Below are 20,713 nucleotides of genomic sequence, written 5' to 3'. Positions count from 1 at the left end.
GGGGATGTTTAGCGTGTGTCCCTCGCCCAGTCATGCGTGCTGCTGCGTTCGATGCTTGAGGCTCGATGCTCTGCATCTTTCTTTTGTTCTCCTCTTCGTTGTTTCTGCTCCTTTCCCTTCCATGCAGGGGGCAGAGGCTACTGTCTCGTCGCAGCAAGGCGCGGCGTGGACCCGTTTGCCCATGGCACGTCCCGTCGCAGGTACGGCATCGCTCCTCTATCCGTCGCTCTTGGCCCCTTCTCTCTTTTGGTGTCGTTGAGTGGGCGCCTTTTCTTTGTTTCTGGTGTCTCACTCTCTGCAATCGGTGCTGTGCATTCTGGTATGTGTGCCACCTCCCTCTACTCTCGACAGTGTGCTTGCACTTCATTATACACTTGTAGTGGAACTGCTTGTCGACACACATTCGTCTACACAGGCGTACTTCCTTGGGCGCCATCGCGCTCGTTCTCCTTTTTCCCTTGATTTTAGTGGCTTCTTCTGCCTTGTGCGTACTCTGGCGATGGGCGGCGTACGCATCGCCCGATGCAACCCCAAGTTGCTCGACTTTGTTACATGGGCTGTTATGAAAGGGTGCCGCCTCTTCCAGCGTGTCCACGTCACTCCTCTGGGCCTTGTTGCCACCGAGCGGATTCCGGAGTTCGACTTTGTCGCCGTCGTCCCTGTCGAGGCAACGCAGAGCCTGCTGAGCATCGCCGATGACCCGAGCTTTGCCTTGAAGGTGTCTGCCGAGCGACACGGTGAGCCTGTGCCGTTCTGGGAGGACCTGACACGTGGCTCCTTCGCGTTTCTGGGGTTTCTCACCAAGGCGCTTCTCACTGGTCATCCGCGCGGCGTGCAGACTTATTTGGATGTGCTGCCGTTTGACCCCGCGATGCCGATTGGTAAAATGGCGGATGCGGCGCAGACTACGAAAGGCTACAAGGAGTGGGCGGCGCCACTCGTGGCGCAGTGCAAAGTGGAGGAGAGCGACTTCAACGCTGCTTTCCGCCACGCCTACTGCCTCTTCCGCCGTCACGCGATTCCGCTCTGGTCGACTAGTGATGCCAGCGGCTCGGGGCACCCCTACTTCCAGCAATCCCCGTATGCGCGGCGGGGGCAGGGGGAGCTGATGGGTATGGTGCCGGTCATGGACTTGGCACTGCACTCGCCACAGCCGAACGCCATGATTGGGTATCCAGATGAGGAAATGTTGCAGTGGCTTTCGCTTCACAAGAAGGCAGCGGTACAACAGGAGAAAGGTTACTTTGTAATGCAGGCATTCCGCGACATCGAAGAGGGTGAGGTAATATCGGTTAATAAAAACGCGTACTTCAACTTCGACGACGACGCTTTCGAGGCGTGGTTCGGATACCCAAATGTGTCTCAGGTTCCGGCGGAGGGGAGCGGAGAGCTCAGCAGTGGGTGCAAGCCAAACGGAGGAGAGGGCGCGGCAGTAAACTGCGCCTTATGATACGTGCATGTGTGTGTGCGTGTGGACATGGTGCTTCCCACTGCGAGCACGCGTTGCTGCTCGCATCTGCTGCTGCTGATACTGTGTGTACGACATGAGCCTTGAATGCGCGGAATGTGAATGCCTTCTTTGCTCCGCGTCTCCAATACTGATGACGACAAGAGAGCGTGTGTGCCGCGAGGGGGGGGGGTGGAGAAAGAGTGGTGTGGAGGAGGGCTCGAGAGAAAGATGATGATCATCATGCGCCGTTGGGATTGAACAGGGGACCAACGCGCACAGAGAGGATTGCTGAAAACGGTGTCTGCACTTCATGCTTGTTAGAGCTGTCTGGGGCGGGGCTGGTCATATTTCGTCTCCTGTGACCCACTGCTTTTTCTTTGTGTTGTGACCACCTTTCCCCGAGCCCCGACTCCACTTGGGCTCTATTCAACTCCGCGTGTTTCTTCCTCTCTGGTCTCGCCACCTTTCCCGATTCCGTGCTTGCATGACGCGTTGAATGGATGAGAGAGGTGCTGCAGTCTGGCAGGGCGGCAGAAGGGAAGGGGGGCGGGGAGTAGCAAAGGGAGCGCGGGTGTGTCTTTACAGATTTTCCGGTACACAAGCTGTAAACGAAAGAAACACGATGCCAAAGCCGAGAAGAGATGATCCACCACTCCTTACTCCAAAGCCACAAAGCGAGGCAGGCGAATGTCTCTGGCGGCGCTGCTTGATGTCGAGGGAAAGGGAGGGTCTGTCACGCTTGAAAATGACCGCGTTCGGTGATGGCTTGTCATATCAAGTCCATCACTCTCGTGTAATGCGGCTAGTCTGTACATCTACCAAGGCGCGCTTGCGGCTAAACGCATGCGTAGGCGGATCGAAGAGGGAGTGGGATGTGGATAATATTGCTTGTTTCCCGCACTGTGCTGCTCATCTCTCATATCGTCGCGCTCTCGATCTCTTATGCCCTTTTCTTTTCTGCAGATATCGACGTTGAGGGAACAGCGGCATACATTGAGACAGGTGTGGCGCTCCTTTTCCTTTGCTTGCCGTCCTCTTCTCCGTTCGGTGCCGCGGGCTCATCCTATCACCTCTTCTCTCTTCTCTGAACTGCACACTTCTGCGCGTGCACACACTTGCACGGGACGTTGGCACCCCCCACACGAGTTCTGAGACACCGGCCTGGTTGAGTGAACGACATAGGTGCACGGGCGGGCATGCGAAATCGCACAGTGCGCGATGCCGCAGTCTCAATCGAACTGGCGAGCTGCCTCGTCATGTGCGTCGAGCACCGCAGACGCGATGGCAGAACCCACGACGACGGCCGAGCGGCAGATGGCGGGTATCAAGAGTCGCGAGCGACTGCGACGGGATCAAGAGAGGCAGCTACGGCAACTCCCATTTCTGTACCACCGCGTCAAAGATCTTCAGGACACGTGCGAACGGCTGGAGCAGGAGCTCGCGAGCTCGCATCAGCGAGTGGCCGCCTTTCAGCAGGAAGCGTTTGCTCTGCGCAGCCTCATCAAGTTCACCGAGCATCCTGAGCTAGCCGCGGCGGCAAAGAACGATGCAGCCAAGCACGTGTTGCAGGAAGAGGTGAGGGAGCTGCGAAACCAGGTTCAAAGGCTGCGGCGCGAGAAGGAACTGTCACTGCGTCAGTCTGAGGAAGCGTGCGAGGCGGCAGAGTTTTACAAAGAACTCTGCGATCAGCTCTACGAGGAGTCTTTGCGTGCCGCGGAGGCAATCGCGGTCGGTGGCGCTACGTCGGGTTTGGAATCCGTTGTGACCCCACTGCCGAACAGAAACGTCGATGACATGACGCTTGCCGTCTCTACTGCCCCGTCTACGGCGACCTCGATGGAAGCGCAGATGAGGCAGCTGCACGGGGCCCTGGAACTCGAGCGAGCGCGGTCGTCGGCGCTCGTGGAGACGGTGAGTTTGCTTCACACTGCCATGAAAGCGACCACTGCCGCTGGCACCAAGCGCTCTACTCCTGCGCCGGACAGCTCTGCAGGGTGGGCAGAGAGGCGCAGAGAGGACGACACTAGTGGCATTTGTGCCAGCCGTTCTCGCGTGTTCGCAGACGACACCCGCAAGAGTAGGACCCGGCTAAAACGGCTTGCGGCCGTGCTGCGCGTCGAGAATCGTCTTTTGACGCAGCGGGTGACAGAGGTGGTCGCGCGCAACATGCGCTGCGTCAAGGAAATTTCGGCCCTAAAGCTGGCCAATAAACGCCTTGAGCTGAACCAGCGGCAAGAGAGCTAGCATCCTTGGCTGCCCGCTTTCGAATCACCAAAGCACACCTGCTCTGTCCACGCCACTCTCCCTGCCGTTCGCCTTCTTGGGCCCTGATAGCTTCCTTTTCCTTTTCTTCCGCTTCTGCTTCTGTGCTCTCGCTGCCATTTTTCCTTCCCTGTCCACTGTGTCTGTGTGTGTGTGTGTGTTTCGCACATTACTCCTCGTCGACTGTGCTCTGTAGACATGTATCATGCCTTTGACACTGTCTCACTCCACGAGCGGAGCAAAAGAGAGGGGAGGAGGAACGGTATAGTCCTTCTGCAGCGATGACGGCTGCGGTTGCTGCTCCTGCCGTTTCCCTCGCTCGCCTTTCCCATGCCCACTCAAGGCAAAGCTCGCCTGCAAGATCTGGCTGGTATTGTGGCTGTTCATCTTTTCGTCCACGTGTTTGTGCTTGTGCGTATGTGCGATGCATCGACGAAATGTACGAGCATGCCATGTTTCCGTCTCTGCCACTGCTACGCGATTTTACATCACGTCAGTGGAGCGGGCCTTCATTGTCTTCCTTCCTGGACGGCCTTCCTTTGCGTCTACTTTGCACACGTGTCCCGTCTCCCACTCCTCTATTCTCGCATCTCCCAGGTTTGCCTCATCGGGCACAGCCGAGGCAAACGCCTTTTTGCTTGCACCGGTGCACCGCCGTGCACTCTTGCTCGACTGCTGCTTTGTGCCTTCACACAACCCGATAGGACCTCTGGAAATGTCCCAATTATGGGTGAAGCGCGCAAAGGCGGAGATGACGCGGCACTCGCGGGTGCTGGAGACGATCAACCGCGTATTTCCCATGCCGTTCGAGGAGCGTCGCTCTCGTGTTGGCATGACGAGCTACGCCACGTACCGCTGGCTGCGTTACTTCCCCGTTATTCTAGTGCCCGTGGTTGTCATGGGAACGCTCCTGGAAACGCGTGACAACCCGCAGGAGCACGTCTTTACGTCGCTGCACCTTTGGCTCGCTGACCATGGCGTCTTCCGTCACGACACGGTGAAGGCATTGAACCCAGCCTTTGAGGATGAGCGGCGCTCAATCGAGTGGAAAGCAAATGACCGCAAATGGCGCTTCACCGGCACGGATATGCCATCAGAGCGAGAGATACGCGAGTTTGCCGCCATCAACATTGATCATCAATCGCGGCGTCAGCTATGAGTCGGTGGCAGCGGGCAGGTGCTGTCAGCCGTGCGTCGCACAGCCACGGCGACGGTGCTCTCTTTGTTCTGCTATCGACGCAACCCGAAGTGGAGGGGTGCTTGCTGTTGTTTCCGCGTTTGGGGGAGCGCGGTAGAGGGCTCGCTTCACAGTCGCGGGGAATTCGGTTCCCGGTGTGCGGGCGGACTGGTGACCGGTGTGTCCCGTCTGTCTGTGCGCTTTTTTCTGTCAAGTCAACCATCGTTTTTCTTTTTTGTTGTTGTTCGTCTCATGCACGGCCATGTGCGTGCGCGTCGCCGTCTTCGCAGACGCATTGTGTTTGAGCTTGCCTTGTCGCATTTATACACGGATTTGAGAGCACGGTGGATCGAACGTATCTACGAAGCCCCCCCCCCTCCCCAAAGAAAAAGAAATCCATGATGAGCCACCGAGGGCCCATAAACGGCTGTGTCTTCCCTGCTGCGGTGCAGCTACCGGTTAGTCACGCAGATGAGGTCGCATTCTCCATGGTCGTTTACACGTACGTTGCTTTCGATTTCACCATGTCCGTCCGAATCGTGCCCTTTTTCTCGGTGTTTCCCTCTCACCTCCCCTTTCTACTATTCCTTTCTCTCCTCCATCCGTCACGTTCATTCTTTGGCGAACCACCCTATCCGCGCGCGTTCAAACACACAAGTTTAGATCGTCGATCATGGGTAAGGATCAGGCCAACGTCAAGGGCTGCCGCTTCCGCGTTTCCGTTGCGCTGCCCGTCGGCGCAGTGGTGAACTGCGCGGACAACACCGGTGCCAAGAACCTGTACGTCATCTCCGTGAAGGGCTACCACGGCCGTCTTAACCGTCTGCCGTCTGCTGCCCTGGGCGATATGGTGATGTGTTCTGTGAAGAAGGGCAAGCCGGAGCTGCGCAAGAAGGTGCTGAACGCTGTGATCATCCGTCAGCGCAAGAGCTGGCGCCGCAAGGACGGTACGGTCATCTACTTCGAGGACAACGCTGGCGTGATCGTGAACCCCAAGGGTGAAATGAAGGGTTCCGGCATTGCTGGCCCGGTGGCGAAGGAGTCTGCAGACCTGTGGCCCAAGATCTCCACGCACGCCCCCGCAATCGTCTAATGAACTGCCTGTCGCAACGACCACGGCCCTCTCGCTTTCCCTTGGTTGGTTCGTCAAACGGCTGAACCGGCTTCTCTTCCTCTGTCGCTCCTTGTCCTCATTTCTGTTTCACACGACATACTTGTCTATTATGTCGCTGCCTGTATGTGTGTGTGTGTGTGCTGCAATGACGGGTAGGGGGCTGAGGCGGCAAGGTAAGCAGGGGCGCCGAGGCACGGGTAGAGGCCAAAGGCAGGCGTCGGCGATGATGGACCTTCCTCGACTTTCTTCGTTGTGGTCTTATCTTTGCTCGTTTCAATTCTTGTTTTCATTTCTCGTCGTCTGAAAAGAAAGGCAAAAAAAAACAAAGAAGGGGCGCAGAAGAGCGGGATCGCGACGTGCGTACACGTATCGAGGTCGCTTCCCTTTTTTGCGAAGTCTTTTCGACCTCTCGTACACATCTTTCGTGGGCTGTTGTGCACCATGTTCAGCGCGCGACGTCGAGCTGTGCTCGCTTCCTGCAATGACTTCCCGCCCTTCGTCTTTGTCTTCCACTGGAAGAGTGTGGCACTTCACTCGCCAGTGATGAGGGGAAGGGGGAGCGGACCAACACCGTCTTTTTTATAGCGATAAGGAGGTGAGGAGGTGGTCTGTGTGGCGTTCCTCGTGATGATAGGCTTCATGGTCGACTTACTTACCGCGTGAGGAGCAGCATATCCATCCACCTCCAAGTTCCTCGAAGAGGTCAGGAAACGCCACTTCTCATGCCCCGCCAGTCTCTTGTGTAACCTTCGTCCCTCTTATTCTTCATCTCACTCATCCGTGCCTCGTTGACCACTTCACCGTAACCCGCTCCCTCCCTTTCAATCTCTCCTGCCCCCCCCCCCCCCACACACACACTATCGCTCACTCGCGCCCCTTTGTTCGTGTTTCCCTCCCTATCATATGCGTGCGCATTCCATAAAGTGTTGCAATCATGGGTAAGGATCAGGCCAACGTCAAGGGCTGCCGCTTCCGCGTTTCCGTTGCGCTGCCCGTCGGCGCAGTGGTGAACTGCGCGGACAACACCGGTGCCAAGAACCTGTACGTCATCTCCGTGAAGGGCTACCACGGCCGTCTTAACCGTCTGCCGTCTGCTGCCCTGGGCGATATGGTGATGTGTTCTGTGAAGAAGGGCAAGCCGGAGCTGCGCAAGAAGGTGCTGAACGCTGTGATCATCCGTCAGCGCAAGAGCTGGCGCCGCAAGGACGGTACGGTCATCTACTTCGAGGACAACGCTGGCGTGATCGTGAACCCCAAGGGTGAAATGAAGGGTTCCGGCATTGCTGGCCCGGTGGCGAAGGAGTCTGCAGACCTGTGGCCCAAGATCTCCACGCACGCCCCCGCAATCGTCTAATCAGCGTTCCGTAGCGCGCTGCACATCCGGTACTGCGTTCCAGCGCATCACGCGACGCACAGCAACACAAATTTTCGTTTTGTTTCTCTTCCATTCGAAAAAAAAAAGATAACACCCACCCCACTTAACCTCCATAACAAGAGAGCGTGAGAGGAGAGTCTGCTCTTGGCCTTCACACCGCAAATGCAGCAAAACGCGGCTTGTACGCAACGCATCTCTTAGCACGTCAAGCTAAGCAGAATCTTTGCGTACGGCAACCAGGCTCTCATCGACCCGTCGTTCGCTCCTCGCTCCTCCGGCATTCTTGAGCCACGACGCGTATGCTTGGCTCCGTGCGTCTGCGAGCGTTTGTGCGTTTCTCAAATACAAGCCGAGGGGCCACCACGTTTATCTTTGCCGCTCGACGCACCTCCTTCAACTACATGTACTTACGACCCCTCGATCTAAAAACCTCTGCCCATCGCATCACTTCTCATTCTGTCGTTGTGCCTCTTTCTACCTTCATCTTTCGCTTGTGCTTTCTTTCCTAATACCCTTCTCGTGTAATCCCTCATCACTTTTCCTCTACAGCTCGTTTCGTTCCCTTGCCGAAAATGCCGACCCGCTTCAAGAAGTGCCGCCACCAGCGTGGCTCAACGTTCTGCGGCTACGGTCGCGTAGGCAAGCACCGCAAGCATGAGTCCGGTCGCGGTAACGCTGGCGGTATGCACCACCACCGCATCAACTTCGACAAGTACCACCCCGGGTACTTTGGTAAGCTGGGCATGGACCACTACCACCGCAAGAAGAACCCGATGTGGAAGCCGACGATCAACCTGAACAACTTGTCGCGCCTGATTGCTGCGGAGGAGGCGGCGAAGGCGGCGAAGGGCGGGACTTTGCCTGTGGTGGACCTGCAGTCGAGCGGGTACGCGAAGCTGCTGGGCAACGGCCACATCCAGGTGCCGTGCATCGTGAAGGCGCGCTACGTGAGCAAGCTGGCCGACAAGAAGATACGCAAGGCTGGCGGCGCTGTGGTGCTCCAGGCGTGAGTGTGTGGGGAGAGGAGCGTTGTTTCTATTTTCTTTCTTTGCGTCCTCTGACTTTTGTTTGGTGGCACCCCCGCCCTCTCTCTGGAGCCGGTTTTTCTTGCGTTCTCTCTTCCTCTGCCGTCGGTCCCTTTCTTTTCGGCGTGTGAATGCCTGAGGTGGATTCACGAAAGAAAACCCCGCAAAGTCTTCTATGGAGAAGGTGACGGAGAACCAGGGCCCATCCCATCCCTTTTTTTCCCCGCGCCAGCACACCTTCTCACAGTGACGGTCTTGTGCCCCATTGGATGTGCGGGTAAGGGGTGGGAGGGACTGAGGCAAGGAGGGACACGCAGAAAAGAAGGGCGTGTGTGAAAGCTAGCGCGTGAGGCGATCAATGAGAGGGGCGGTGGCTTTTGCAACAGACAACCAAAACAACAACACGCACACGCACGCACAAAATGAGCAGCTCATTTATGCATGACGGAGGGATCAAATGCGGGAGGCAGACCCGTTTCGCATTGGTGATTGCAGCGCCCGCAGCGCTGAGCGAGGCTGGTTTTGAGCTAGTCTTGCGCGTGCGGCGCACTGGCTGCGAGGTTGCGCCCACAACCGCGGCACCCGGTGCTTTTCGTGGGGTCAACCAGCTACTCCCGAACCGTCGAAGGGGTGACGGATCGCGGTGTCTTGTCTTTGCGACGCCGACCCGTTTTCGCTCTCTCTGTGTGCTGCCACTTGTATCAAAGCGGCAGTAGCGTTGATACCGAAGTCGCGGGGGGGGGGAGACGGGGGTGAAGCCAATGTTTCTCCCCTCTTCGGCCGTCGTTCGTGAGTCTGCGACATTCTGCTCTGCGCCGCGCGCACTTGTTCACCCTTCTCTCCCTTTTCCCCATTGCCTCTGTCTTTTTTCTCTGGCTCGGCATCGTTTGTTTCTTTGCAAACGTCCGTAAACAATCACCGTCACTGTCGGCGCAGCGAGCGCGCCGTTTGTGACTCTTGAACTTCTCCCACAGGCATGCCTGATCATCCTGCAGGCCTGCCATCTTCGCTCTTTTCGTTTCGGCCTCACACAGCACTTTTTTCGGTCTCCCCTCGCATCTTTGCTTGCGTCTTCCCCGTGTTCTTTACTCACTGCAGCGCTCTCCCCGTCAGCGTTGCCTCCTCCCCCTTCCCGTCCTCCTTCCTCACCTCCCCCTTTTCACAGGTACTCTGCGTGTGCTGGACAGTGGCATTCTCCCACCTCTTCTCGTTTTTGCTCCGCCACCACCACCACGTGTGCTTTCCGTGGCATTGCGTCGAATACTTCGTGCGTTACTAACCCCCTATTCATCGACAACCACATTATCACATTACCTCCCTCATCTTTCTTTTCAGTCGTTTTCTATACCGACCCTGCGGCTCGAGCGGCCGCTACCCTAGCTAGCGCAGCGTCTCGATATCACACGGACACAAGCACGCTTGAGCGAAAGGGGTAGTGCTGCATAAAAAGTCAAGGCCACGTTTTGCACGTGTGGAGAGCTTCATCGGGCCGCATCTGGGCTGCATTTCACTGCGCTGGCTTTCATCTCTTCGTTTTCGTTTTCCTTCTTTAGCTCTTAGTGGCCGATCGGGTGACATTGTTGTGTGCCGGATGACGCGCACCTCTTCTTCTGCCGTGGTGACGACGCTCGCCGTCACCGCGACGCTGCTTGCCCTGCTCAGCGTCTCGGTTGCAGTGAGCGCGGTGAACCTGCTGCCGCTGGTGGGTGAGGGATTGTTCGATGTCGAGGTGGTGTGCCGCAGTGCCATGCTGAGTGAGCCGACGGTCTACAACAGATCCGTGATAAGTGCATTTCGCTTCTCCGTCAATGCGAGCGCGGGCAGCACGAACGAGAAAGTGTACCTCCCATTATACGTGGAGCGCATCCTAGACAACGACTACGTCCGTACCTACTACATCAACTCTACCGACAAGTACAACATCTCCGACACCGAGGGCTGTGTGCACACGAAGGGGTCGTATGAATCCTCGGACGAGGTGCTCTTGGCTGGAAGTCTCATTACTATGCTGCGTTCCCCGCTTTCAGCGAAACCCTACCCGAGCATAATTCGCGGTATTGCCGTCAATAACTACTCGGGCCAGTATGACCTCACGATTCCGAGAAGTTACGGTGGTCTTGGGGTGCCCGCCACGTACCGCGCCGCTGTGTTGACGAGCACGCAGCACTGGTTGGTGAACTTGATGTCGGTGGACCTGACGCCGGTGTCGATCGAGGTGACAACAACAGGCGCCGCCAGCACGATCAACAACTGCCTGTTTACCTTCTCCTTCTTTGGCTCGAACGTGTCCAGCGTGCAGGGGTCTCTTCCGTCTTCCTGCACAAACTCATCCTCTGTGCATCCACGACTCTGGAAGGCGTCGAACGTTGCTCTGCCGATGATGAGAGCACCCGCGGGCGCTGCCACGGCCTTTTCGTCGCGGCCCAGTGTCTTCACCAGCTCGAGTGAGACGTCGTCATCAGCCTCAGCAGCGGACACTGCCGACTACACGATGCCAGCGGTTCCTGATATTTTCACAGCAAATTTCCTTGTCGTTTCGCCGCTTGAGGACTCCTTCTACCAGGTTCGCGCGTCCTACAGCCTCTATGCGGGTTTCTCCCGCACCAGCTTGCAGTTCCCCGTGAAGGGTATCGCCGGTCGCGTGTACAAGCACGAGTGGTACAGCAGCTCGTGGAATCAGATGTCGTACTACCACACCGAGTTTGCAGTGCCGAGCGGCCAGGGGCAGGCCGACGAGGCTCTGCGCAAGTACTTCTTCCCTGACCTGAACACCTGCAAACGCGTCGTCATTGCCTACGACTTGATAGCCAGGAGCGCCAGCTCCCTGCTGCTCTACTCGCCAAATGTGCCGCCGACGTTTGTCGGCAACCAGACGGTGCGCAACATCCCGTGTGGGGTGTGGGTGGCGGAGCTGGAAGGCGTCCGTGTAACGTGGTACTGGGCGACTGATGATTTGGTGGACACGACGTCGTTCTGGACAGACAACAGCATAAGTGGCGCGTCGACTTACGCTAGGTTGGTGCGCATGACGGTGACCGGCAAGGGCGGCGCCCCGCCGCTGTTCACGCACCACCCCTTCTTCCCGCAAAGGACCGCCTTCCCTGTGACTGATCGTGATGTGGCGTGCACTGCGATGATGCCTTCTGAGGCGGATATGGGCTGCTACACCTACGCCAAAAACGCTGATTACACTTACATATACGAAATCACGTCTTTTGTGCCGTACGTTCGAAGGAATGACTATGACATCCCTGCCGCGTGCGCCGGCGTCAAGATATTGGGCTCTATCCCCAGCTTTCAGTGCAACTACAAAGGCATCACGGGCGGCGTGGCGTCCATACTGCTGACTGTGGTTGCGCTGCTGTTCTCCCTTGCGGGCGGGTGCTGCGTGTGGTGTCCCTTCTCCCGAATTGTGCGTCAACAACAGGATGAGCTGGCGCGATTCGCGTGGGAGATACGTCTTGCTCAAAGCGCGAACGGCACTGAGGGGCATGACACAACAGACGTCGTCGCCAAAAGCGAACCCGATGTCAGGAACCCTTCCTTGTGAGGCTTTCTTCAAGAGATGTGCAGTGACCTTGCGGCTGTCGCTTTCCTGTTTCCCTTCCTCTCTCCGACGTCTGCCATGATCGCACCTTCCACCCCGTTTTGCAGCGGATCTCTCTTTGCTTCCTTTTTCCCGTTGGCGCCGCCTTTGAAGCGCGTGTAGTCACGTTAGCCGATGTTGGTGCGGGGCAGACGCACTGGGTTCACTGCATCCCTGCTTTTCTCCTTTTTCGCTCTTCCCTGCTTTATTGTCGTTGCGGGCACGTCCATTGTAGTGTCAAGGGCTCAAAAGACCTCCTCTGGCGTGCCACTGCATCATGATGGCGGACCTCTTCCCTCCCCCTCTCTGCTTCCTCGCTCCTCTTGCTGCTCCGCTGTGCGTCCCCCTTTGTCTCTCTCCTTCCCCACTTTCGCCATTGGCTGTCTTACTGTGCTTTTTCTTATATCGAAGAGGTCCCACGGCCGTGACGCGCTCATGTGTGGGCTGCGCATATGCATACGCATGTGTATGTTGGCCGCGCAAGGTGTGGCGCATGCTCTCAAAACGTAGAATTCACTATGGAGCGCGACGCGTAAGGAATCTCGACCGCGTTTCTGCACGTGTGTGGGTGCGCGGGTGTAGGGGGCTCCTATGGCCCTACTGCCATGACATCAGCTGCTGCGCGATCGAGCTGGGTGGATGGTGCGCCTGAGCGATACCCGTGCGACCCTTCCCTGCTTAATCAAGTCGACGTGATGTTTTCCGTATCCTCATGTCCTCTGTCGACTCAACACACCGACTTTTACACCCCTGCACTGGCATTCTTCCCTCCGCCTCCCTTCACGGCCGCCACTCCATCGCCCTTGCTCCCCCACCCACTTTGCCCCCCCCCCCCCTCCTGCACACCCGCATCCCCATTCACATACACATAATACATTACGCTACACTGAACCCTGCTACGTTTCTTGATCACTCCACACAGCTGGATTACGAGATGCCGACCCGCTTCAAGAAGTGCCGCCACCAGCGTGGCTCAACGTTCTGCGGCTACGGTCGCGTAGGCAAGCACCGCAAGCATGAGTCCGGTCGCGGTAACGCTGGCGGTATGCACCACCACCGCATCAACTTCGACAAGTACCACCCCGGGTACTTTGGTAAGCTGGGCATGGACCACTACCACCGCAAGAAGAACCCGATGTGGAAGCCGACGATCAACCTGAACAACTTGTCGCGCCTGATTGCTGCGGAGGAGGCGGCGAAGGCGGCGAAGGGCGGGACTTTGCCTGTGGTGGACCTGCAGTCGAGCGGGTACGCGAAGCTGCTGGGCAACGGCCACATCCAGGTGCCGTGCATCGTGAAGGCGCGCTACGTGAGCAAGCTGGCCGACAAGAAGATACGCAAGGCTGGCGGCGCTGTGGTTCTTCAAGCGTAAGCAACGAGTTTGGATGCTCTCTATGGGCGTGGATCCCTGACTGTGTCGCTGAGAACGCACTCGAGCACGCATTGGTTTTTCGTTTTGGTTCCGTCTCGTTTTTTATTTATGCCCTGAAAAGAAAAGAAATCTCAAGTATAGCTATGTGCGAAGGCGGGGGTTTTCGAGAACGGAGGCCTGTTAGCGTCATGGCTGAAAATTCAGTGGGTGCCTGAGAAACTGCGGATAAAGGTGAAGGCCTCGCCCGCACACCTACACACCGTTTTTCTTTGACTCAGTTGCACCTCAGCGACGGCGGGCGGGGTGCGCTGCTGCAGCAGAAGACGAAGAATGAGTCCTTGGCACTACTTTCAGTCTTTTCTCTGCTAATGGGAGCTCGAATGTGACTTCCTTCTCTCGGTTCAGCTGGGTCAAAGGACTCTTATCTGCGTCGGTCGCATATCGTCGCCGCATCTTTGACGCTACGCTTTGTTATTTTTGTTTGTCACTGTTGCGGGCGCACCGCAGTACATGTAAGCACACCGCTCTGCTCTTTTCGCAGTGTACATATATATACTCACTGCCGTCACCCCGGGGACAGGTGTGCTGAGCCAATCGCGGTGCAGTCTCACTCACTGATAGAGTTCGACTTAGCGGCACACTCCTCTTTCTTAGAATCGAGACGAGGCGCTTTTTTTTTTCGGCGACTGCGTTCAGTCACCTCGCCGCCTCTCTCGCCCCTTCCCCACCTTCACGGGCTCTCGTGTGACGGGAAGGGCATTTGACAATGGGGATAGCGGGACACTCGACAGACAGTACGCATTTTCCATGTTCATATCGATAGACGCACACTTCTCCGCACGTACACCGCCTTTTGCTTGTAAGCGCTCTACTTGCGTTTCGAGGTGGTCCTCTGCGGACATTGCCTGGAGGAGTAGTCCTCCTCTCATTCAGTAGTCTTTTGGTCGTATCGGCGGCGCTGCAATGAACTGCGCCAGCGCGTCCGTCAGACCAGGGCAAGATACGTTGTCGGTCGCAGGGCCTTCAGCACCGTCAACGATGATGCCATATCAGCACAGCATTAACGAGGACGGCGCCATGCGCATTCTTGCAGAGATGCTAGACGCACTTGACACTCACGGTCTTGCTCTTTTCTCGGAGTCCGGTCACGGGGCGGCGTGGCCGCTGTCGTCGCCGACGACTTGGTCTTCAGCTCTCGCTGTGCTCGCTACTAGTGCGCCGCTCAACGCCATGGTCGCTGACACACTACTGGAGCGTGTGAGTGCTGCCTTGTCGGTCGAGATCGATGTGTATCATTCAGCCGTCCTGTGCTGTAGTGGCCCACTCTCCACCGAGGTAGCGCTTCCGGCGCTTGAGAGACTTGGTGAGGTGTACCGCCAAGTGCATTCACATCTGCTGCGCTGGTGCTCGGCACTGCATACACCAGGGGTTGCTGCGCTCCTTGCTGTCCGTCTTCGCTGCGCGCTGCTGCAGACAGCCTTGGTGACCGGCGAAGAACCGCCAGGAAGGCAGGCGCTCTTTTCGTTCCTCTGGCGGCACGGTCGGTTCGTCTTGGCGAAGCAACGGAAAGCGGCAGGTGATGGAGATGAGGAGGACGCGGGCGACTCAGGGTGCGACGGGACTTTGGGAGAAGCAGGTGACGCTAACGAGAGCGCCTCGGCACCTGCATCCGCCTCGCCGGCGCCGGATTCTGTGATGACGTGCCTGCACCGGCTAGCCCTGAACCGGTCGGCAGAAGTGAAACAGTTGTGGAGGTCCGTATTAGAGGAAGGCATTCGTGACCGACTGAGTGACCTCTCTGATGACTTCTCGACTCGTATTTTGCACAAACACCTGTCATGGCTGGAGAACTCGGTCGTGCCGTTTGTGCGGATGGTGTTGCCTGACAGCGACGGGGAGTCGGATCCGCTGTGTCGCAGCAGCGGCAGCCTCCGCGACGAGACCTCTGCGAATCGCCGCTGTGAGGACGTGGGAACGACGTCAGAAGGCTGTCATATGGTGCCGGGACACGTGCAGGAAGGCGACGCGTGTCCCTCATCACAGACGAACGAGGCGGTGCGAGCGGAGCGGGAGGCATGGTGCGCCGACTTGCGACTGCTGCTGCTGCACACCTACGCTCGCAGGCGCCTTGACGGCTTTTGGGACATCCTCTCGGACTACCCTGACTCCGTTCCAGCTCTCGAGGACATGCACTACTGCCTGCAGTCGACCCCGGAAAGCGGCCTCAAGACAGAGCTGGTGCAGACTGTGCGCCATTTGCTCTCTTCGCGCCTCCACCGCGCCGGCACACGCACCGACGACATTTTGGCCATTCTCATTAACACCATTCACGCCTTCTGCATATTGTTTCCACGAAATGAGCAGAGCAGCGTCGTCTTTTCCGTCACCTCCGACACCCTGGAGCACCTGCGGCGGCGCAAGGACTGTGTGCCAGCGGTGGTGCAGGCGGTGATGCAGCCCGGTAGTGCCGTGAACGTTGCACCACCACCGCTGACTCAGGCCGCATCCGACGGCCTTGTCGGCAACCTGGACTTCGACGGCGATGCAGGCAGTAAAGAAGGGGAGCTGCATCGCGCGGCTTCTCGAGGCAGACCGGATGTGGTGCGCGTGCTGCTCACATCCATTCCTCGCCGAGCATTAGTGGACGAGTACCAGCAGATGCTAGCGGAGCAGCTTCTGCAGAAGCCCATGCACCAGTTTGATACAACACCAGAGGAGGAGGTGCTCGAGCGGCTGCGGCACGTGTTCGGCGAGACGGCACTCGATCGGTGCGCAGTAATGGTGCGAGACATGCAGATGTCCCGGCGTATCTCGCAGCAGCTGCGCGAGCAGCTGGGTTCTAGCCGCGAGGATCGCTTGCCCCAGTTGAGACCCACTGCTGCCTCCGCCACTGCTGTGTCTCCCGCTGCAAGCGTCTCGGTTCTGTCTATGACAGCGTGGCCTCCACTTCCTCGCTGCAGCTCCGCGAACGGCGGCGATTCTGGTCCTGCTTCGGCGCCACTGAAATTTTGTCCCCATCCGGCGCTGCAGGAGGAGATGGATGCTCTTGCGGAGGCGTACAAGCGGCTCAAGGACAACCAGCGAATGACCTGGTTGCCGTCTCTCGGCCGTGTTGAGCTGGAGCTAAAGCAGAAGGACCCGTCTAAGGGGAACGCACTCGTGGCGGTGCCGCAGGTACTTTCTCTATTCGACGCCTCGTTCGTCTTGCACGTGAAGGAGATGGCAAGCCGTGGTGGCTTCAGCACGCCGGTGCATTTAAAGGAGGTGGCGGTCGTCATGGAGGTACAACTGGAGGAGCTCCGCGCGCATGCGCAACGACTCTCCCCGGCGGTGCTGATGTTCCAGCCAGCGACGGACCTGGTCACCATGCAGCTTGGCGTGGCCGCTTCTGCCGACTTCGTCTTCATGGAAGACAGAGAAACTGATGAGGAATCCGGGAAGCCGGCAGGACTTCCCCCCGAGCGCGTGAAGCTGATGGAGCGTATGGTGACGTCGCTGCTCAAGACACGTGGCGCTCAATCGAGCACAGCGATTCACAGCAGTCTCAAGTTGCTGGGCAAGTTTGAAGGGTCAAACGCGGACGTGGTGGAGCTGCTGCGGTCGTTTGTGGGCCGAGGATTGATTGTGCTCAACGACGCGAGGCAGTACGCCCTTCCGCCCAAGTAAGCGGAACTGATTTCCACATGTTGATGCGCTTGCGTACCCACCCCTCTCCTCCCTCTTTTTTCCATCAGAGGCCGTCACAGCGAAACTCGTTGCCGAGCCGAAGAAAGCAGGTCTGAGTGTTTGCCACTTGCATAAAACAAAAAGGCGTACACCGTTCCGGTGTGCGTGTGCAAGTATGTGCACGGCTGTCATGATGACGCAGTGGTCGAACGCCACATCTTTCTGTACCTTTTTATGACACTAAACTCTCTTCCCCTCTTGCGCATGGGAACTGTCCCACTAGCTTCTCGTATTTCAACCCCTCTCTCTCTCCGCCTTGTCTCTCTCTCTCTAGAGCGGATCCGATGCGCTGGCACGTTGCGTGCCCCTTTCCCGTTGCCCCTCTACTTTTCCCCGGGTGAGCAGCCTCTTCTCCATATGGCATTGCCCTTAGCTGCACGACAGCACTTCTTGGAGCACGGCTATGCCATTGTTCCGAATGTGCTCTCGAGCTCCGTGGTGGAGCGCATCCGGTCTGCGGCCTTGGCTTCCACAACGGCGCGCTTCCGCTCCTTCGCGCACCTGCCCAATGTCCACTCCCTCTTGAAGTCTACGCCCAAGTGCACAGACCCACTTCAGGATGGCTTGATGTCGCATCTGCAGAAGCGGCGGTACATCTTACGCTACTACCGCGACATGAGGCGACATAAGCGGCGGCTGCGGCGCGCTGCGAAGGCTTTCCTTAACGGCCGCGATGTCTCGGAGCTCGGCAGAGAGGATATGTTGCGGTTGAGCGAGATGGTCTGCGCGGAGGCGCAGAAGGTGTGGAGCCGAGGCTGTACGAGCACCGTCAAGACGGACCTGCAGATGCTCACGGCGATAAACCAGTACCGCGCCAATGCGTGGATGACAAACGCACAGCTGGAGGCGGTGCTGCGAGACAATGAGGAGTTCGTGAAGCCGCTCTCGCAGCTGGCAGAGGTGGTGGGCGGTGTGGCACGGCCCGTCATTTTTGGTGATGTGCCCCTGCTGCGCGAGGCGTACGGCAACCCTGTTGGTTACCATTGCCTTGCCCCGACGATTGGCACCCGCACGAACGCACGTGTCAGCAAAGGCGGTGGTGAGGCGACAGCGGTGTCGATGGTTCTCTTCACCTACACCCCTACTCCTCTGTGCCTTCCACCCTTCGTGTTGCGCAACTCACAACACGCGGTGCGCCGCCAGTACCTGCACTCGGTGCACGCCGAGCGATTGTGGCGTCCCTTTGCCCCCATGGAGGCCGACATACGCGATCAACTGCGCCGCTTTCAATTTGATGCATCTGTGGTAGGCCAACCGCTCCTCGCAGCAATGGCCGGGCCGAGCAGTACCCCCGCTGCCCCCGTAATCGGCCCGGGAACCGTCATGGTGGTCGACCCGCACTTGATGATGGCGTTCGGTGGCAACATGACACCCCAAAGCGAGGTCCTTTATCGCATCAACGTGGTTGCGGAGAACGCGCGGCCGCATCTGATGGCGCCGTCGTGGATTCGCGGGTGGCGCACGATGCCAGAAGAGGTTCACTTTGCGTCTCCTGTCGTCTTTCCGCCGCTTTACGTCGAGTGAAGCGCTCGAGGGTGAGTAGATGGAAGGCGCCAGAGTCGAAAGGGCGGGAGGCGCTCTGCGCCGTTGTATCCACGGTACCGGTGGTCGGGTAGCTTTGAAATGCACTGCGTTTGTGTGCAGTCGAGCGATTGCCCAGGCCAGTCGTACAGTCACATATATAACCTCGTCTTTTTTGTTTTACGCTCTTCGTGGCTGACTCTGCTGCTTCTTTTCTAACGAGCGGCAGGTGTGCAGTCTCATGGCTGTTCCCTCCTCGACGTGATTGCTGGAGAGCTGGCCGGGTGGAACATTCTGGCGCCTGTCTTTTCGTGAAACCATGAAGTGACTACAAACGAAGGATCTGCTTCTAAAGAAGGGCCGATTTTAGCAACCGGTGTCCTGCGCCGTGCTTGAATACGCATCTTTCTTCAGTCGCATCCTGCAGAGGGTGCGCTAGCTTATTTTTTCACGGCTCTGCAGCGGTAGGTCGCTTTCGGCCATTGTCAAATGCGGGTGGGTGGCTTGCATGTGTTCCCTCCGCCCCCTCGTGTTGCAGCGCGCTCAGTCGTTGTCCTGCTCCTCTTCTCGTCTGCTATCCCCACAGCTCTCCTCTTTCATGACTGTTTGTCCTCAATTCGAACACAAACACATCCGCGTATCACGCATCGCATACACCCACCCTGAGGGAAGGACACTGTGGAGGTGCTGCGTTGCGGACAACAAACAGAGACGCCCTGCGGGTGGTCTGCACACGTAGACTCACGCAGGGACTCTTTCTCTCGGTGCGCTGATGAAGCTGCGCTTGTTTTGTTAGTCTTGTCCCCACCCCCACCCTTCCTCAGGTGTTCATCAGGCGCACGTGCTCTGCAACTTATGGATTGTGGCTGGACTAAAGTCATCGATGGCTCGATAAAAGAGCGAAGCGAACAAGACCGCCACGAAACGGGATCCAAGCACATCGACACACAGAAAAGGGCAACGCAAGAGCGCTTGAATGAATAGTGAACGGTGAGCAGTAGCAGCAGCAGCTGGACGCAGCACTGCACATACACGTAGGTACACTGGGGCTTTCTTGGTGTTTTGCCACCATGCGACATTGTCCTGCGCGCATCCACAACTTCTACGAAGACGATGATGCGGAGTCTGCGACAGTTCCGTCAGGGAGGCGACGACGCTTCGCGCCGTCGCCACGGCCGGTTTCAGCCCCGTCGAGCGCTCCGCATGCTGGAAGCGCCGCACAGCCTCCCGGCCTCGTCGCCGGCTCGGGAGAGCGTAATACCCGCGTCCAGCAAGCGGAACGGAGTGAGTCTTCCCGTAGCAGCAGCAGTAGCTGCAGCAGTGCGTCCATCGAGCGTGTGATACACTGCGACGAGCCCGCTTTTCAAGCAGGCTTTTCCTCGAATTCGGCTCACAGCCCTTTCATCGGTGCAACGTCGGTGTCGCTTCGGCATCTACAGGAGTCCGTGGAGGAGGCTGTGCGTGATGTACGCCGGCTAGATATGCTGACGCGGAAAGCCGTCTGGCATGCTCTGACTCGGCAAACAAGCGCTCGCGACGCGAGGCTCCACAGGAGGACCACCGCCACATCGGCGCACAAGGTGTCTCCGGGCATACGGCGTAGCGCCTCTACCTCTGCAGAGGTGCATCACGGCGCCGCAGGCTACTCCGAATCGACAGTACTCGTGCATGACAAACCGTTTCGTCCGCCTGATCGCTATCCCGCGACACCAGCGCTGCAGGACACTCCCGACCATTTTACGCAAAACCTCTTTGGCTCCTTGCTCGCGGCACACCGTGCTGGGCTCTTTGAAAAGCAGCGTGCGTGGATGAAGCGCCGGCAACCCCACAACACAACGGAAGCTCCTGCCGTCGCCGAGATTCCCTCATCCTCGCTGGCCTCGATTCGGCGTACAGCACTGCAGCGGGTCTCCGGCTTGACAAGCTCCGCCACAGTTGCATCCCGGAGCGGCCGAACCACCGCCGCCTCCGGAGGTAGTCGCGTGGGGGCACCGACAGCAGACGCCGTTGACGTCGAGGAAGCGCGTGTACGATCGTCTGTGTCGTTCATCATTCTCCGCGTCGCGAGGGACCGCGCTATCGCGACTGTGTTTCTCCGTCAGCTG

The 20,713-nt window shown here is 58.0% G+C and overlaps 10 protein-coding genes across 10 annotated transcripts; all 10 read left to right on the top strand.

Annotated features, from left to right (window-relative positions):
• Positions 1–499: 499 nt before the first annotated feature.
• On the top strand, positions 500–1,450 carry LMJF_35_3830 (conserved hypothetical protein; the record flags this gene model as incomplete). The annotated part of the gene is made up of 1 exon (XM_003722729.1): positions 500–1,450. The coding sequence occupies one exon, from the start codon at positions 500–502 to the stop codon at positions 1,448–1,450; it is 951 nt and encodes a 316-aa protein (XP_003722777.1).
• A 1,281-nt stretch (positions 1,451–2,731) lies between these two features.
• LMJF_35_3820 (conserved hypothetical protein) lies at positions 2,732–3,694 on the top strand (the record flags this gene model as incomplete). Its single annotated transcript, XM_003722728.1, has 1 exon — positions 2,732–3,694. The coding sequence occupies one exon, from the start codon at positions 2,732–2,734 to the stop codon at positions 3,692–3,694; it is 963 nt and encodes a 320-aa protein (XP_003722776.1).
• A 733-nt stretch (positions 3,695–4,427) lies between these two features.
• Positions 4,428–4,871, top strand: LMJF_35_3810 (conserved hypothetical protein; the record flags this gene model as incomplete). The annotated part of the gene is made up of 1 exon (XM_003722727.1): positions 4,428–4,871. One exon carries the CDS (start codon positions 4,428–4,430, stop codon positions 4,869–4,871), a length of 444 nt encoding a protein of 147 aa, XP_003722775.1.
• A 691-nt stretch (positions 4,872–5,562) lies between these two features.
• Positions 5,563–5,982, top strand: LMJF_35_3800 (putative 60S ribosomal protein L23; the record flags this gene model as incomplete). Its single annotated transcript, XM_003722726.1, has 1 exon — positions 5,563–5,982. One exon carries the CDS (start codon positions 5,563–5,565, stop codon positions 5,980–5,982), a length of 420 nt encoding a protein of 139 aa, XP_003722774.1.
• Positions 5,983–6,937: 955 nt separating this feature from the next.
• Positions 6,938–7,357, top strand: LMJF_35_3790 (putative 60S ribosomal protein L23; the record flags this gene model as incomplete). Its single annotated transcript, XM_003722725.1, has 1 exon — positions 6,938–7,357. One exon carries the CDS (start codon positions 6,938–6,940, stop codon positions 7,355–7,357), a length of 420 nt encoding a protein of 139 aa, XP_003722773.1.
• A 593-nt stretch (positions 7,358–7,950) lies between these two features.
• LMJF_35_3780 (putative 60S ribosomal protein L27A/L29) lies at positions 7,951–8,388 on the top strand (the record flags this gene model as incomplete). The annotated part of the gene is made up of 1 exon (XM_003722724.1): positions 7,951–8,388. The coding sequence occupies one exon, from the start codon at positions 7,951–7,953 to the stop codon at positions 8,386–8,388; it is 438 nt and encodes a 145-aa protein (XP_003722772.1).
• A 1,606-nt stretch (positions 8,389–9,994) lies between these two features.
• On the top strand, positions 9,995–11,953 carry LMJF_35_3770 (conserved hypothetical protein; the record flags this gene model as incomplete). The annotated part of the gene is made up of 1 exon (XM_003722723.1): positions 9,995–11,953. The coding sequence occupies one exon, from the start codon at positions 9,995–9,997 to the stop codon at positions 11,951–11,953; it is 1,959 nt and encodes a 652-aa protein (XP_003722771.1).
• Positions 11,954–12,923: 970 nt separating this feature from the next.
• Positions 12,924–13,361, top strand: LMJF_35_3760 (putative 60S ribosomal protein L27A/L29; the record flags this gene model as incomplete). Its single annotated transcript, XM_003722722.1, has 1 exon — positions 12,924–13,361. The coding sequence occupies one exon, from the start codon at positions 12,924–12,926 to the stop codon at positions 13,359–13,361; it is 438 nt and encodes a 145-aa protein (XP_003722770.1).
• Positions 13,362–14,399: 1,038 nt separating this feature from the next.
• On the top strand, positions 14,400–17,027 carry LMJF_35_3750 (conserved hypothetical protein; the record flags this gene model as incomplete). Its single annotated transcript, XM_003722721.1, has 1 exon — positions 14,400–17,027. The coding sequence occupies one exon, from the start codon at positions 14,400–14,402 to the stop codon at positions 17,025–17,027; it is 2,628 nt and encodes an 875-aa protein (XP_003722769.1).
• A 417-nt stretch (positions 17,028–17,444) lies between these two features.
• Positions 17,445–18,611, top strand: LMJF_35_3740 (conserved hypothetical protein; the record flags this gene model as incomplete). Its single annotated transcript, XM_003722720.1, has 1 exon — positions 17,445–18,611. One exon carries the CDS (start codon positions 17,445–17,447, stop codon positions 18,609–18,611), a length of 1,167 nt encoding a protein of 388 aa, XP_003722768.1.
• Positions 18,612–20,713: the final 2,102 nt, after the last annotated feature.

Source organism: Leishmania major, chromosome 35, assembly GCF_000002725.2.
Source record: "Leishmania major strain Friedlin complete genome, chromosome 35".
Classification (NCBI taxonomy): domain Eukaryota; phylum Euglenozoa; class Kinetoplastea; order Trypanosomatida; family Trypanosomatidae; genus Leishmania; species Leishmania major.
Note: the sequence above shows the minus strand (reverse complement) of the source record. Positions and strands in the feature narration are given on the sequence as shown.